Raw genomic sequence first — 17,800 nt, 5'->3', positions numbered from 1 at the left:
CTAAGTAAAAAATATACTTAATGAGATAAAAGTGTATAGATGACGTTTTCAACCGGTTTTGCCGCGCACACCAGTATGCCGCGTGCACTTTCAGGTGTGCCGCGATTGCCGCGAAGTGTATGCTGCATTGAAATCATGAATAACTATTTTAATGAGAAAATAGTAAGAAAACAACTGTGTCGTAACTTGTGCGATTCGAGTTGTCAGTTGTTATGCTAATGGAGCGGAAGGAATGGCCGGGTGAGTGGAACGTTCTACGCGCCGGTCTGACTCAAGTCTGTAGTGGTGTGCCGTGAACCTATGATGAACGAAAAGTGTGCCGTAAAACCAAGAGGTTGAAAAACGCCCTGGATAGATATAGATCAAGAGGGTTTCGCGCTTGGCCAAATTAAGGACGATCCTGTACATTTACGATTCTTAGGGCTGTTTACACCAATCCATTGATTAGTGTTAACAGACGGTTAAATGTGATGCCGTCTCCGTCTATTTGAGGCAAAACAAATAGAGACGGCATCAAATTATCTATTTATGTAGTCTTATGTATAGTATGAAACTGTGTAGTAATATCTTTGTAGCGGTCCGAGGGTCACCAACGGTGCTGGCTGAAATCAGCGCTGGGGTGTTTATTATTAACGCTTCAGCATTATGCTGAGCCAGTGTCCTATTCACAAACCGCAATGACACAATATCTTTCCTACGTGTTGTCTATTTGTACTTAAACTATTGTTGTGTTTGTGTTTGTGAAATAAATGTATTTCTTCTTTCTTTCTTTCTTTTATTTAACCGTCTGTTAACAGTAATCAATGGATGGTGAAACAGCCCCTTATATTATTATACAGAAATAACAAATTCATATAGAGCTAGCAACGTTGCATCTTTGTTAGTTTTTCTCGATTATTCCATAAAAATGATGGAAATGAAAATGTAGTGTATAAGAGAATTGTTCCTTAATATAAAATAAGTTAATGGTCTACTGCAATAATTATTCGTGATAAAATTTTATTTTCTTTAAAACGAACATATTTTAATATATATTGACGTTTTTAAATAAAAGTGGAAAAACCCTCGACTTTGTCACTTCAAGATATCCAATATCAAAAACGGCGGCTGATAAAACCTGCTTTCAAAAAAAAAACTTGCATTCAAATTGATCCACCCGTTTAAAGCGCTATGGAGCACAGACAGAAAGACAGACACCAACCCTCGTTTTTGCGTCGGGGGTTAAAAATAAAAATCTATCACGAATAATTTATGCAGTAGATACATTTAACTACTTTGTTGTTTCAATAAGCCAGGGTCCAGTCCAACTGATGGCAGTAGCCAGAAAAAGTTGTATTTTCTTGGCTCTTAACTGAGAACTTAATGATTAACCGCCTGAGGACTACGTATTAAAGAACAAGTTGCTTTTAATACATTGTAGAGCAAACAACAAAGAAAAGAAATTAAAACCATTTTTATCTCAGAAGCCGTGAAAATGCGAAACATTAACGATTAAGAGTCCGCAGCAAGTAGCGCTCAACTCCCGCGTGAGATCACGCGCTAACGCTTTAAATGTTGTTGTTTCACCTAGAGTAAGACAGGGCGCTAGAAAGAAAGCAAGAGCGCGCTAGCGGGAAGGCGGAGCTAGAGACATGTCACAGTAACAATATTGCAGTAAAATATCTTCATACAATGGTGAATTATTGCAGTATCTAAGTAGAATATAACAGTAGAACATCTCCAGACCAAGATTAAAATATAACAGCGCGGGAGGGCAGCTACCGGCTAGGTATATTTTGGCGTTCCAAAAACGTAAATGTACATTACACTACACATTACGCTGTAAAACTTTTTTACTGCCCATGGTGAGTACACAATTTTACGTCTTCACCTTGCCAGAAAGTGGGTTTACCAACGCATAGCGGGCGGTAAAACTCACATTATGGCCAGGTGTGGCGTAATAGTACATTATGTCTTAAGGGCGGTTAATAAGAAATTACGAACGAGAGTATTAGAAGCTCAAAGTCAAAGACTGAGGACTAGGTCGATGTTCATAATTATAGTACCGCCCGTGCGACTTACAATGTTTTCATCACATTTGCGAGTAAAATTGTATATGTGTAAAAGAAAATATTATTGTTACAAAAATTGCCGATACCGCTGGTGCAGTTCTTGGCAGCGCCAGCTACCAGCCGCCCTCCGCCTCCCGCAGCATGTGCCTGACATGCGTGCACGAGGTCCTCCTGCTAGTCGTGCAGAACCTGCGCGCGCAGCAGTATTAGTACGCGCAACAACTCATAACGCCAAAAAAGGCCCTTAGGTTTATTAAGGAGACTGCAACCAAGTTAGCCTGCAGCTTACGACACTGTTTACGAGCAAGTGTGATGAAATAGTATATTGTAACAACAAAAGCATAAAACGAGCAATTTTACCCGAGACGTTCATATAGCCACCCGAGCCACGGCGAGGGTGGATAGAAACGTCGAGGGGAAAATGGGCTCAATGCTAGAGTTTTACACTCTGCTTTTCACTTCGCTTGCGAAGAAATGAAATAGCAATAGTAAAAATAAATGTTCACTTATTTTGTACCTTTATTTTTCATGCTTTACTATATTAGTTTTATTGATTATTTTCATCGATTTGATTGATTTTTAGGTGTAAAAAAATAAAAAAATATGTAGAAACTCTTTTGTTTGTGGTTTCACACCTTGATTGCCTTGACCTTAGACGAAGATTCTACTTTATGCACTAGAGCATAAAAAGTTATTGTATGTTGCCTAGATGCAGCATGAACACGCACTTTACGAGCATGAGAAGTGAAATAGTCGATTGTACAACAAGAGCATAAAACGAGCCATTTTACGACGTTTACGATTTTAAGACGTTCGTTCCGGTACGGCGAGGGTGGATAGACACGTCGAGGGAAAAATGGTTTAATGCTCGATTTTACACTGCTTTTTACTTCGATTAATTCGAGGAAATAGCAACAGTGGAAACAATGGTTCACTTACTATGTTTCTTTTATTTTTCATGAATTACTATATACATAATTCTATTTTTTATTTTATTGATTTATTTTGATTGATTTGGTTAATTTTTAGTTTTATATAAATAAATAAAAAAGTTAAAAACTTTCTGTTTGTGGCTGGTTGACACCTGATTAGCTTGGTCTTAGACAAAGATTTTATTTTATGCACTAGAGCATAAAAAGTCATTTTATGTCGCTTAATCTCAGCATAAAAACGAACTTTACGAGCATGAGAAGTGAAAAGTATAATATCTATAGACTACAACATCAACTTGATTGGACACATTGAAGATTGGGTGTATTGAATAAAATAAAAAAAGTCATACAATATTGTGTTTTATTTTTAATACATACAAGTATGAAAATTCGCTTATTTTAAGAACTCTCTCGTATCGGTAACTTTCTAGGTAGACGCGGATCTATAATTTCAGGTAGTATGCATTCCATGTAAAATTTTCTCAATTTATTTAATATGCTCTCCCAGAATCCTGTATCCTTTTCGATTTTTTCGAATAATATGCCTTTTGGAGTCCCACACCAAGATACAGTATCTTTTTTTGTAATATTTAACTGACCTTGTACTTGATAAAAGTAGTTGTGATTTGCTTCAGTTTATTTTCTGAGGATCACTTTCGTCCAACACACAGAAAGTAATTTTTTTCTTTAAAATAGCTTCTGTTGGCGTCATATTTGCCGCCGAAGCTGGGCATTTGATCTCCACAATTGTTTCTTCGTCTATGACTCCGTCGGGACTCGCGCCTAAATACTGGTGTTCCTCGAGGATGTATAACCCACAAGGTGATACTTGCACTCCTAGTGCAGCTTCAGTCTCTTTAAAGCGATGGGCTCATTCTCATTGCCGTATCTAGTAGCATCGCTACCTTTAAAATTGCTATATAAGAGTGTTTTTATAATATTTTTACACGACGTGGCAGCTCTTCTCTTACATATTTGACCAACACTGACGCAGTAAGGCGTATTTTTCGTTGTTTGATCCATTCAGGGTTCGTTGCCTGCCCAACGGTATCTTTTTGGATATTTTCAAGTTCTATTTTACTTTTTGAAAAGTCTGCTAAGAGTGCTTGTTTTCTTTTTTCGTAGTGCTCAACTTCCATATCTGGTTCTTTTTCGATATCACCGTAATGTTCATCGGGTCCTGCGATACGTTTTCTTCGTTTTGATTTTTTGTCTTGGCTTGATTTTCTTTCGCCTTTTCTGCCTGCCTCTTCTCATACTTCTGCGTGTAAGTCCCCAGTTCTTCATTTTTTGTTAATACTTTACTCATGGTTGCTACAAGACTCCCGGTGTTTCTTTTTGTAGCAGCTGCGTAGCAACGGGACTCATAAGATCCACGAAGGGAGTAATTTATTCGTTTGCCTCCTATAAATTTTGCGATTAGTGCATTAAACTGCTCAACAATATTGTTTGTTTGCCCCATAAGGAGACTTTCGGCATTGTTTAAAATAGGACTTATAGCGGTGTATATGTCATACCACAAGCCACAATCTTTCATTTGGCCTATGAAGTTTTCTTCGCCTGGTTTCGGGCCATTACAAAAATATGTTTTGCAGTGGCATGCTCACCAAAAACGTGCAAGGCCCGTTTCGTAGGTCTTTTTTTAATTCATTTACTTTCTCAGTAAAAGTTTTCCCTTCCATTTTCGAAGAAAAGTCTATTGCTCCTTTAATTGCCTTTCGTAGTCGCAATATGTTATCATTTAGGCATTTCCTCATGATAATAGGGACAGGTCCTTGTTTATTTTCAGTTTTTTTGTCAAATTTCTCAATTTAGTGCAATAATTTCGTAATAAATGATTACTGCATTCTATTTTGTGTATAGCAGTGGAGTGGCCATATGGCAATGCTTCGTTTAAAGCACTCATGACACTGCTATCGCCATCACCAATAAGTTTGGTGTATTTCAAGCCATGCATATTTATGCTGCATTAAAACCTTCTACTACACCGTCGGCTTCCATTGCTGTGGAGCTACCAGACCAGTTTTTAAAACATTTATGTTTCTTGACCTCAATCTTTTTATTACTTGCAACAGCGCATACAGAGCAATAAGAATTCCGTATTCCTAAAAAGAGAACCTTTTTAGTTTCATACCCAATAATGCACGCTACCCCGGATAATGAATTATAATTGCTGGTACGATATGATCTTTTTCCCACGATGCGTCCGCTACTACTGTGATGTAGGGAACGCCATCAGCGTCTACGTTTCCTTTTCAATTGCCATTTGTTTTTCTTCGAGTCCTGCCTCAAACATGCTCTTCAAAGAGATATCTTTTAAAACATCCCCAAGCAACAAATTCTCTTTCCAAATGTTTTCTCCGCTATACATGGCATATCTAAATGAGCGCAAAGCTCATCTAATTGGGAAAAGCCACTACCCGAACATACGACTGCTTGAACAACATTTTTATTAATTTTAGACTCTAGTTTTTCATTATTAAATGCTTCTTTTTTGCCACACATTTTGCATTTGAAAAGAAAAGTTGACTGGAATCCGATTCTCGACTCCTTCACAAAATCCATATCTTTAAAGCTGCAATTAAATGGACTATGATCCACAGCCTTCATTTGTTCAAATAAATATTGAACATTGAAAATTCGTCGACCTGTCATTTTACGTACGACTTCCTCATTGCTATCATGATCAAGTTCAATTTGTAATGATGGTGTCGAGGACGGAGTACTCGGACTCAAATTTCTGAAAGGAAAAAAAAAGTTACGTTATATTTATACCATGCAAGGTTAAATCAGAGTATACGGTGAAATAAATATTTGATACTGCATTATGAGGCGTACACTACTACAGAAAACTTCTAACGCCGGTGACGCTATGCAAAAAATACGTTTCGATTTTCGGTGCCATATTGTGCGCGCGACTACATTTTAATACAAGCTTTTTGCTGACTGTACTTGCATTTTCATCCAAACTACTTTTCCGTACCAAATGTGGAAGAAGTGGGTCAAATTCAACTCGCAAGATTTTACCTGCACATACATTCATAGGTACATACATTGCAACTATTGCAAGGTAAAAGCTTGTAAAAATAATAATAAAAACACCAACCTGCTAAAATTTTGAAATTGAGGCGGAGGATCGGTATTGTTATCACTATCAGACTGCTCACTGGCATGCTCTCCGGTGCCAAGCGTACTGCACATGTAAAAAATACATACATAGTGAAATGACGTCAGTCGCCATTAGTCAAAGTAATAACAGAGACTACCAGAGGTAATACTTCGTTCGTAATACCTTACTTATCGCCCTTAATGAACAATGGGATATTATAGTGCTATGACCTGTATAAGTGAAATAACAGAAGTGCGGTGTACATCGATCAAGATAATAAACTGAAATCATCTTTAATAGCCGTGTCAATATAGGTACGAGTAGGTACTAGTCTCAGTGCAGTTGCAGTCAAGAGCGAAAATAAAACTACAAGTGAAAAACGTAAGTAGCTGTGAAATAAGTTTTTGGTAAAAAAAAAAATCTGTTCAAGCTTTTTTTTTGCTGACTGTACTTTTTGTCGACTTTACTAGCATTGTTACCTATTAAACTACATCATACGAAATTTCAAGTCGATGCCATTAACCGTTGAAGAATTCCGTCCTGCGGAGACGATCCTGGCCGGACTACCAGGATGTCAGCTACCAGATTATTGTATTGTCACGCAATTCACATAAGTATACCAAATTTCAAGTCAATTCGACCACTGAAACTGAGTCAAATTCAACTCGCAGGATTTGAGCCTCACATACATACATACGAGTACATAGGTACATACATTGCAAGTTAAATAAAAGATTGTAAACTAGTAAAAATAATAATAAAAACACTAACCTGCTTAAATTTAGAGGTTGAGGTGGAGGATCGGTATTGTTATCACTATCAGACTGCTCACTGGCATGCTCTCCGGTGCCAAGCGTACTGCACATGTGAAAAATACATACATGGTGAAATGACGTCAGTCGCCATTAGTCAAAGTAATAACAGAGACTACCAGAGGTAATACTTCGTTCGTAATACCTTACTTACCGCCCTAATACACAATGTGCTATTACAGTGCTATGACCTGTATAAGTGAAATAACAAGTTTGTGTGGTGTACCTACGTCGTACAAAAATAATAAATAAAGGTACGAGTACGAAAATTCATTTTTAATACAAGCTTTTTTGCTGACTGTACTTTTTGTCGACTTTACTAGCATTGTTACCCAAACTACATTTATTTTGTACCTATACCAAAAACAAGTCGATAACATTGTAACAGTTGAAGAGTTCCGTCCTTCGGAGACGATTCTGGCCGGACTACCAGGATGTCAGCTACCAGATTATTGTATTGTCACGCAATTTACATAATTATGCAAAATTTCAAGTCAATCCGACTGCTAGAAGTTGGTCGAATGCAAGATTTGATTACAGACAAATATCGGGACAGGTGAAACTAAATAAAAGCTTGTAATAGAGGACAAGGAAGAAAAATCTTACGCTACTGTCCTAGTTATAACTTACCTATTAGGATTAATGTTTTCTTTTTTATGACGAGCCGGTCCTTTTTTTTTCCTACGAGCCGATAACCATAATCTTGTCTTCGATGATCTTTTCACTTCTGGAAACAAGAACATTAATAATTATTTTTTATGGGAGCGCCATAGTTCGCATAGGTACTCTTTTCTCTTTTCTAGTAAAACCATAATTATTTTTTGTCCAAATCATCGTTTGTCAGTATGCGAGCCGATATATGGACCCATTTTTTATAAGTACTTGGTAATATTGACTAAAATGCATCTAGGTAGGTACTTACCCTGTTTATCCATTTTTGTAACATAAAAATGCAAAGTCCATATAAGAAAGCCAAGGTCGTCGAACAGTATGTGCACACACACCACCAGTATCACCAAGAAATATCAAATCCGTTATCAGTCCAAGTCGTAAGTAGTTAGATCGCGTTTATGATACGAAGAGAATTCACCAAAATAATATTACGTAACTCTCGCGCACAGCTGACGAGTCACTACTAACGAGCGACGCACGCACACGCAGGGCCAGCGTAAACCAAGGACAAAGGGCGGCGCGTACCGCCCTCCCCCGTACCGTTCCCCCGCGCTAGAGTGATTCGCTGCAGATTCGCATAAAAAATGTATAGTTTTTTTACTGATTTTCGTAGTTTCGTTCTCATTTGAAAACCACAAAATCATTTCGGAAAAATGCTTTTTCTTATGAAACTACATAGTTTAGTCGATGCCGGAAATAGGTTTTGACTTCAATCTGAACTATATTTTGGCCGTAGTATTTAACCGAACTGCACAGGGTTTTGGCTCTTAAAATGCAAAACTTGTACTCGTTCTATTTTCTTTGTAATACCATTTCAAGAGTCATAAACTAATTTCAGGCCTAGATATGCCTTATCTCATTGTATTTACAAAAAATCATGATGATGCTACTTGTTATTTTAAAATAAGGACGTAACTACGATTTGTATGGAGAATCAAGCTTGCTGCGGACTCTTAAGCCAATATAGCTGAATTCCGATCTAAAGGTACAGAAAGTTTAAGTTTTTTTCTCTGTGTATCTGTTTTCTGTATCGCTTACCATGTCTAGTGTACAATAAAGAGTCTTAGTATTGTATTGATATAAAGTTGCACTGCCGAACCAGTGGTAGAACTAACTAATACTCGTAGGTAGGTATAGCTTTAGATAGCTCAACACTTTGAAACAACATTTTATATAATAAATGTTTAACTAGCTTGACCATCGTGGGGAATTTGTTTATTTTGAAATTGCGCTAAATGTGGGCAAGGTAATCAATTTTAATTTTTAAGCTTTTATTTAGTTTCACCCGTCCCTTTGTCTGTCTGTCTGTCTGTAATCAAATCTTGCAATTGGACCAGCTTCGAGTGGACGGATTGACTTAAAATTTGGCATACCTATATAAATTGCGTGACAATAACAATAATCTGGTAGTGACATCCTGGTAGTCCAGCCAGGATCGTCTCCGCAGGACGGAACTCTTCAATGGTTAATGGCATCGACTTGAAATTTGGTATGCAAATGTAGTTTGGGTGACAATGTAAGTTGACAAAAAGTACAGTCAGCAAAAAAAAGCTTGTATTAATAACTTAACTTGCAAGTTAAGTTTGATGCGCTTGCCGGTTTCCGATTGAGCTGAAATTTTGCATGAATATAAATCGGATGACAATGTAATATTATTATGACATGGAGCTGATCTGATGATGAAGCTGGAAGGTGGCCATAAGAACTACGTAATGATACGACACAAACCCCTCGAGTTTGGGTTCATTTGATTCGTTTTGACGAGTACTTTGTGCAGCATTTCAACGCTTTGCTTCTGAGATTCGATAGTGCGGCAGGCGTTTCGTTTTGAGCTCATTCACATTTCAGACTTTTGAGAGTTGTACCTAAGTGATTAATTTCTGAAATTTTGCTGAAGGCTCTTGAATAAATACCAGAGCAGCTATTCTCAAGATTCACAATGAATCTTAAGCTCCCTAACGTTCGTTTCGGCTCCAATTCGGCCTAAGTTTAATGAGTTCTAAAGCGAGGCCACGAATACCGTAAAAATTTAACTTACAAATCAAAGTATCTTGATCCACACAATCAAAAGCTTTCGAAAGGTCGCAGAATACACCTATAACGTCATTTGATTCCTCCTAAGCTTGCAATATGAATTTACAAAACACTTTTACATAGTTATAGGTATCTACATAAAATAATGAATTATAAAAAACTAGGAAGTGTATATCATACCTATATAATATACCTATAGGTATCATGTTCGTGGTTACTGGTGCCTGATTGCATCGGTCTTTGTTGAAGATTTTACTTCAAGCACTAGGTAGAGCATAAAAAGTAATTTTATGTAGCCTTCATCCTTTACCTAAGTAAAAATATAATTTAAGATATAGTTTTGTAGCAACACTTATAGAGATTTCCACCATTTTCTATTAGCATTTTCGCATGATGAGATAAAAAAAATCGGTCTCCAAGTTACTCTGTTCGTGGGCACGAACCGGGCTAATGTAACGAGTATCAACGTTCATTTTATTCGCTCCTTAAGCCGATTTCCGTATCACTCAAACATGCTGGCGATATCCAAATAACTCGCGTCAAACAGACGGCGCGGCGCTCGCTAATGCGGTGCCGGAAGCTTCCCATTTCACGCCTCCGCTGATGAGACGACTCCGGGACTCACGGGTTATTTCGTAGAGCCGTCAAGCATTTTATAAATAATTAATGAAATATGAAACTACCCACAAAACAGAGCCTATTTATAATAAGAGAAAATATATTGCTATTGCAGTCCAGTTCAGCGCCGATGTCGCTGCTTTTTTGGTGATTTTGCTGTTAAGCGCACAGGTTTTTTGTATTGTCATGTCCATGAAATGTTATCCTTTTTTGAACCACAATCTCTGCTTGGAAAAATAAATAGAGATAGATAATTAATTATCTTTTGAAAAAATGCACTGTAAATACATGTCAGGGGTATACATACATACCAAATTCGAAAAACAATTAAATATCAACCAAAAATAAAATAAAAATGCCAAATTACCTAGTATGAAATTTAAAAATAATTATAACAATTAGAGAGCAGTTAAAACAAGGAAATAAAATTAAAATTATAATTTAAATGTCAAATTTAGGAAGCAGAAACAGTTTATAAACAGTGAAATAAGAGCAATTAACATGTCAATGAGTCAAAATCAAATTCGTTCAGAAAATGTGAAAAATGACATATAAAAATAGAACAAAAACAAAGGGATACTAAACAACGTACAGACCATAAAAAATTAGGTACGTATATAAAAATTACAACATAAAATTCCACTGTATTCTTTTACAGCTGTTTTATGGGCACTTGTCCCACCGTCGACGATGAGCGAGTGTAGCGAGTAGAGCGAAGAGTAACTTGTTTAGTTTTACATGTTTAGTTTTGTAAACAAGGAACTCCATACATCCCTTATTATCATTCTTTTCTTGTAATTTTTTCTTTAATTTTATGCTTTAGTTTTTAAGTATTTTACTTTCAAAAAATGACTTTCTGCTAGTTTCTTGCGGTGCATTCTTCTTGGCAATGATGGCCTTTCCGAAAGCGCTGGTAGTTTAAAAAAATGACGTGTAAAAGTGCCAATTGCGCATTCAGTGCGGCATCAAGGTTAGGTTACTGAATAAATGATTTGAATTTGAATGTGAACTAGAAACGAGTGGGCGAGCAGTGAGAAGTAAGTGTAGTTTTGTCGCTCAGCGAGTAGCGAGTGTTCGAGTGCGACAGGCGATTACTCGCTCGCTCCACTCGCTCGACATCAGGGTAACCGCCAAGCTAACATCGCTTGGCGAGTATCGCTGATCTAGTTTAGCGAAGAAAGATGTAAGAGCGAGTTATCGCCAGCAGTGTGAACAGCCAGCGATCAACTATTAATATTATGTGTCTCTTTTAATCACGCAGAATCTTATATCTTCTGTTCGTTTCTATAATTATAAAATAGTCGATAGCCGACTGTTTCCTCGCCTGCGGTGAGACAACTGCCTATGCGCGTCTTGCGCTTTGAGCTCGCGTAACATTTTTATTCCTCATACCAAGTATTAATTCTGTGCTATTTTAAGTACCAATAACTAATCTTATTTTCGAATGATTGGTTTTTGGAGTTTTTTTGTATTTTTTATTTCAACTCCAAATTTGTTACTTTTACGGGTATCCCGTGAAACCATATCGAAAATACAAACTGAGACATGGATGCACAGAAAAACCAGAAAAAGAGACCAGCGCTGGGAATCGAATCCAGGTCCTCAGCAATTCGTGCTGCATGCTATAACCCCTACACCACCGCTGGACAGGAATCTAGACACGAATTCTTCCTATGTATACATATCTCAGGTTGCTTATTTCTACTACACTACTTATGCAGCAGCACTAGCGGCATCTATGTTCCGCTCTCATCGAGAGACGTCACATTCTTTCGTAACTAACCGCTCACCCAGACAAGAGATGTCGCTACTAATCAAAATTATGATTGGTCTCTTTTTCTTGTTTTTCTGTGCATCCATGTCTCAGTTTATATTTTCGATCTTATTTTGAAAATCATTTTCATTCTCTCTTTTTATTGAACTGATATAAAGCGTTGTAGGAGAGCGTTTGAAACGGCGCATTGTATTTCCGTGAGAATCTCCCGCTGCGCGGACGCGGCCAAGCGACATACCTAAGCGCTGGAGGAAAGTGGGATTCATTTAATTAGTTTGTTCTTTACTCCTCAGCGGGCTGGCGGGAGCATGGTTGTGGCAAAATAACGCTGATAGTAATATGTACAATAATACATACATATTGACTTGTAATCTTTAATTTTACTGAACGGTCTTCAAAGAGCTCCAGCTGCAAGCAAGTTTTTCACTTGATAATAAGTAAGCATACCCACAGATTCTGATGTCTACAACACTAGCAGATTGCTTGTGATGCTAGGGATAAATGGGATACTTTATGTGCCAATAATTTCATCGGCTGTCTACTCTCTATACGTTGGAACTCAATAGTGCAAGTACTCATATTATATGATATTGTAACGGATAACTCACGTCTTAAATCCAGTTTAGGTCGACATGTTTCGGGCTATTTCGTAGCCCTTCTTCATAGGAGCACGCGACTCGGCGGCTGCCGCAACACACGCACTACGCACCACCGCTCTGCTCGCACGACTAGTCGTGCCCGAAACATGTCGAGCTAAACTCGATTTAAGACATGAGTTATCTGTTACTGTCATTTAATATAAGTGAGTCTCACGGTAGTTTCACGTTCAAAAGTGCAAGCACTGCTGCTTGGCGGCAGAATTAGCAAGTCAAATGGTGGCATGAGCCATGAGTTTTATAAGGCTGTGCATTAGATTTTGTAGGAGGCGTTTTTTTTAAGTCTGAGTCGGCGCCGGGCTACTACTTTTAGAGGTAGGTACCTAACTACTAAAATTATAGACAAGAAATATTGGCGGAGCAAATAGAAATGTCTTAGCGGGCCTGGGTTTGGCCGGCCTTGGCATAGACCACTTTAAAACTATCCAAGAGTAGCTAAATCTCGTCGCTTGTCGCCGCGCCGGCGACGCCCGCGGGTGCCGAATCAGATTGATTTCCGGGCGCGGACAGAGCCGGTCGTCCGTTTGTTTGCTGTTCGGAGTTCCGGACGGAGCTCTTCGTTGCCGCTATCAACGTCACAGGAGACTATTGGCCAGGTTGCCTCTACTTCAATATCAGTTTGTTATCGGCGATGCTCGTTTTAAATGCGTTACCATCATCATCGTTGGCTATGCCAAGAGTGCCTCGGGAATTTTGTACACACCATAGAGAAGCGTCACAGGTGTACCTCGTGACAAACGATATTTTCTTTTACCGAAAATCTTATGCTGAAATTTTAAATGAAATATCGCACTTACTTAATTTCCGAAAGCGTTAGAGGCGAGGATCCGGATTCGAACTCACGATCCTCTGATCAAAAGGCCATAGGCAAAAACCTAAACTACGATGGATTTATTTTTATTACAATTTCACTACCTTTTAAACTGTAATATTTCACGGTGACATTCTTACTGACAAGAGGTTGTTTCTATGAAATTCTTATTCGGATTCTAAAAATACAATACAGCGGAGGTGTTTCACAGAATGAGGCCTAGGTCGGCGTCAAAAGGGCGGTGCGGCGTTAAGTATCATGATTTTAACATGATATTTATACTAAATTTCAGTAAAATACCAGATAATGGAGATGTAAACCAATCCGTCTTCGTTCGAAGCCCGAGTATCGACCTGGGGGGCTACTACGAAATTCGAAAATCGAAGTTCGTATCGTATCGTCCCTCTCACTCACGTATAGAATAACATAAGCGTCAGCGGGACGGCAAGAGACGAAGTTCGAATTTTGCACTTCGTAGTATTGGGCCAGATATAGACCGTTCTTATAAATCTGTGACGCTCTGATAAAATACAATTCGCTTATTTGCTCGGAAACTAACTGAAACTATAATTACCTACGTAGAGAACTGATGGGCCCATTTGCTACCTTAGTGTTAATTACGAGTGGGACTAAATTTATCCTTTGAGCATCTTCTGTCTCACCCACTCACTCACGCTTTGTATGGAGATTTCTCTTGCATACAATTCTGACAATTGGCAAGAGAAGTCTCGTTGTTTACGTAATTACGTAAAGAACAAACTTAAGTTTAATTAAATAGGTGCAGCCGTTTTGAAGTATTTTGTATACAAACACAAAAAGTTACCAATCGCTGGTTTCAATCGGTGAAGCGATATTCCAAAAAAAAATCTGTTCAGCATTAATTACCTGATTGTACCTAATTAATTTTCGTTTTTTTTTATTTGACTGGATGGCAAACGAGCAGGTGGATCTCCTGATGGTAAGAGATCACCACTGCCCATAAACATCTGCGTTGCCAACCTGGAGGCCTAAGATGGAATACCTCAAGTGCCAGTAATTTCACCGGCTGTCTTACTCTCCACGCCGAAACACAACATTGCACGCTTCACGGCAGGATTAGCGAGCAAAATGGTGGTAGCAATCCCGGCGGACCATGCACAAGGTCCACCTGCAATTTTCCGAGCAACAATGTAGACGATAGAGAAGCGGATCTGTGATAGTTATCACGTGAGCAAGTGCGAAGTACTTATCTACTCGTAATAAAAACGAATTCGTGATACATTGCTTGCAAATTATTATGTTAAGGAAAAAAAGTCGTATTTTGTAATAACTTATAATATGGAACCGTGTTTATTAGGACCCTTACCGACCCATAAAATCTGTTGTTGTATTAAAAATACACGCTGTAAGTATAGATAAATAATTAAAGAAAATAGAAATATGAAGAAGAATTAACTGTAAATCAAAAATATAAAATAAATAGTTCAAGGTCAGGATCAACATCAGGTCTACCTATTAGTGGAACACGCATGTCATGCTCGACGACCGATCCCTCCCGAACGAGTGTTAACATGTAAGTCGAGCCCGGGTGAGCCCGCTGATCAAACAAGTAGGTTAATTGCCTCTTGTGTCCCGCCGGGATCGCGGGATCGCCGGGATTACGGGATTGCGGGAACCCTTGTTCCCGCCACTCGCCTGAATATTTAAATGTTGCACCATTTTCTTTGCTCGAAATTGACTTGTTCTGAGGTCGAGTTGGAATGATGCCCATTTATGTATTTTGCGTCTGACTCCATTATAGACTTTTATTTGCGTTCCGCCAAAGTTTTGCAGTTAAGTAAGTTTATTGTTGCCTTGAGTTTTGGCGGTTTATTTGCCAAATAAATGTTCCAAATTCATCACACGTACGGTTGTTAAAATTGTTCTTCTTCGTGAACAGTGACTTACATTGATTTTAGGGTACCGAATGGTAATACCAGATGGTCGGGAATCTGGATTCTTGCGACATTTTTATTATGATCCAAATAAACAAGAAATTTATTTAAAATCCCCTCAAAAACTTGGGAACCTCGACGTTTTATTACTTTAATAACTGTCATACAACAACTTAAAAGTAGAGACGAGTGATTTGCAGAAGCCGGTGTTCTTTTATTCCATAGGTTAGGTACATTTTGAAGTCAAAGATATATCTTTACACTTTAGTTCGTTGTTACTTCGTATTTAAACTTTTGTATAAAATTGTCAAAAGGCATACAGTGACAAGGTACTAAAGTGTAAAGACTGTAACCTCGACTGTCCCTATGTGAGCTAGAACCTCTTACATGACTCGCTTGTATGTGGTAACGCAGGAGCACGATATAAGGTTCTTTCATTAACATGAACCTCCGCAAAGTGACAACTAACAGACATAGTCATCATGCTCATCATCATCAGCCGGAAAAACGTCCGCTGCTCAACAAAGACTCCCTTAGAATGCCGCCACCATGAACGAAAACTCGCCACTTGAATCCACCGGTTGCCCGCAACTCTCATGATGTCGTCAGTCAATCTAGTGGGAGGCCTGCCTGCCAACGCTTCGCCTTCCGATTCGTGGTCGCCACTCGAGATTAGAACCTTTCGCCCCCAACGGTTTTGTTCTTCGAGCTATGCGGCCCGGTCACTACAACTTGCATTTTCTTCAAGTTAACAGACACAGCACGAGAACAAATTCAAAATTCAAATTCGAATTAAAAATTCAAATTCAAATCATTTATTCAGGAATAAGGCCGCAATGGGCACTTGTACACGTCATTTTTGAAACTACCAGCGCTTTCGGAAAGACCATCATTGCCAACAAGAATGCGCCGCAAGAAACTTGGCAGAAAGTCAGTCAAACAGACATAGTATTAGATTAATGATCATATAACGTCCCGAATAATAACGAAACATCAACACTTGCAGCACTCATCCGACTGTAAACGGTCGCGGAGAGTGCGCCAACATCACCATCGCACATCGACTTAATGTTTGGATCAATAATATTTAGATCTCTGCTGATGCGCTGCCAACGTTGAGGTATTAAATCAACGCATGCGGTTCATATTTAAGCGGTATAAATGTTATTTTAGTGTGCGCGTGCTATGTAGTGTGCCTATAATAGGTATGTACACCTTATCTATACCTTGAAATGAGCAATTGCTGTACCTATGTTTACTTAGGAAATACATATGGTCGAAATCGTTAGAGCCTTTTCCGAGATACTTGATATAAATAAATACTTAACCTACCTACCATACATACCTTGTAATTTTCTCTCTGTGTTGTACAGTCAGCATCATCACTTTTTTACTCTGTCGCATTGACACATCGACAATCTTGCATGGCGTTTAGTACCTACGTGGCTGTAAAACGACAAAGTACGAAAGTGTACTTTTGATGCTGACTGTACATACCTGTTTTCTGTATCGCTTACTATTTCTGGTGTACAATGAAGAGAGTATTGTATTGTATTGTAGGTACATAAATACTTTACAATAATTGCTCCTTTAAAAATGTAAGAATTTGGAGTAGGTAGCGAAAGTAAGTTAAAATAGTGTAGTTCAATTGTAGATTATTAAAAATAGCCGTCATCGTTAATTACTAGGTAGATGGTGGTTTTAAATTGTAGTTAAATGGAGATCTAAAACCACTCTATGTTAATAAGCTCACAAAGATGGCCTAAACTCATTTAGCAAATGGCCACCATGAGCGGAGTATCCTAGCTTTTCCGCTAGACGGGGTCCGCGGAATTGGCGATTCGTATTCCAGTGGAGAAACAGATTTAATTCAAGAGGGCCGAGGATTGCGGCGGAGGAATTTCATTAGTCTCGGAGCCGCGGTGAGGAATGGTTTCTGGCTGGCTCAAAGTTTATTTTGAAATTGTTATACATCGTCACTACTTTACAAAAAACTCGTATCTCAAAATGGATAACTTTTCTGAGTGCACTTTATGACCATTGGGTCAAGGTTCAATTTTGTTGACGTATTGATTTGAGATACGAGATTTTTTCAAAGTAGTGACGACATACATGATGGGTCTACTTGTTTTTTCCTAAGCAGTCGCGACATGCCTTCAATCCCCTTAGAAATTGTCAGTTGCCGCTCGAACGGTAATAAACAGAAGCGCTTTAAGAAGAATAGGGATTTGGTATCGTATTCCTTTGTTTTACAAAAAATACATGTCCAATTTATATTCTAGTAATCTAACTGACGGACTAATTACAATTATAGACACTATTTACTATTAGGTACTTAACATAAGGTAAACCCATTTCTGTGGCTTTTACTTCAATCCCAGCTATATACGTCCCACTGCTGGGCACAGGCCTCCTCTC

General features: G+C 38.4%; 2 protein-coding genes across 3 annotated transcripts in view; both read right to left on the bottom strand.

Moving 5' to 3' along the window:
• Window positions 1–8,530, bottom strand: part of LOC141439351 (uncharacterized) — a 40,674-nt gene extending 32,144 nt beyond the window's left edge. Inside the window, exons 1-4 of the mRNA XM_074103637.1 lie at window positions 7,827–8,530; window positions 7,535–7,631; window positions 6,864–6,950; window positions 6,090–6,176 (exon numbers count right to left, since the gene is read on the bottom strand). Coding sequence (XP_073959738.1) covers window positions 6,090–6,176; window positions 6,864–6,950; window positions 7,535–7,631; window positions 7,827–7,839 — 284 coding nt within the window. The 5' untranslated portion in view covers window positions 7,840–8,530. The remainder of the gene's footprint in view (window positions 1–6,089; window positions 6,177–6,863; window positions 6,951–7,534; window positions 7,632–7,826) is intronic.
• The window catches only part of HGTX (HGTX homeodomain transcription factor), a 104,545-nt gene that overhangs the window by 33,995 nt on the left and 52,750 nt on the right, over window positions 1–17,800 (bottom strand). The window lies entirely within an intron of this gene.

Source organism: Choristoneura fumiferana, chromosome 20 (assembly GCF_025370935.1).
Source record: "Choristoneura fumiferana chromosome 20, NRCan_CFum_1, whole genome shotgun sequence".
Lineage (NCBI taxonomy): Eukaryota > Metazoa > Arthropoda > Insecta > Lepidoptera > Tortricidae > Choristoneura > Choristoneura fumiferana.
This window is presented reverse-complemented; position numbering and strand designations above follow the sequence as displayed.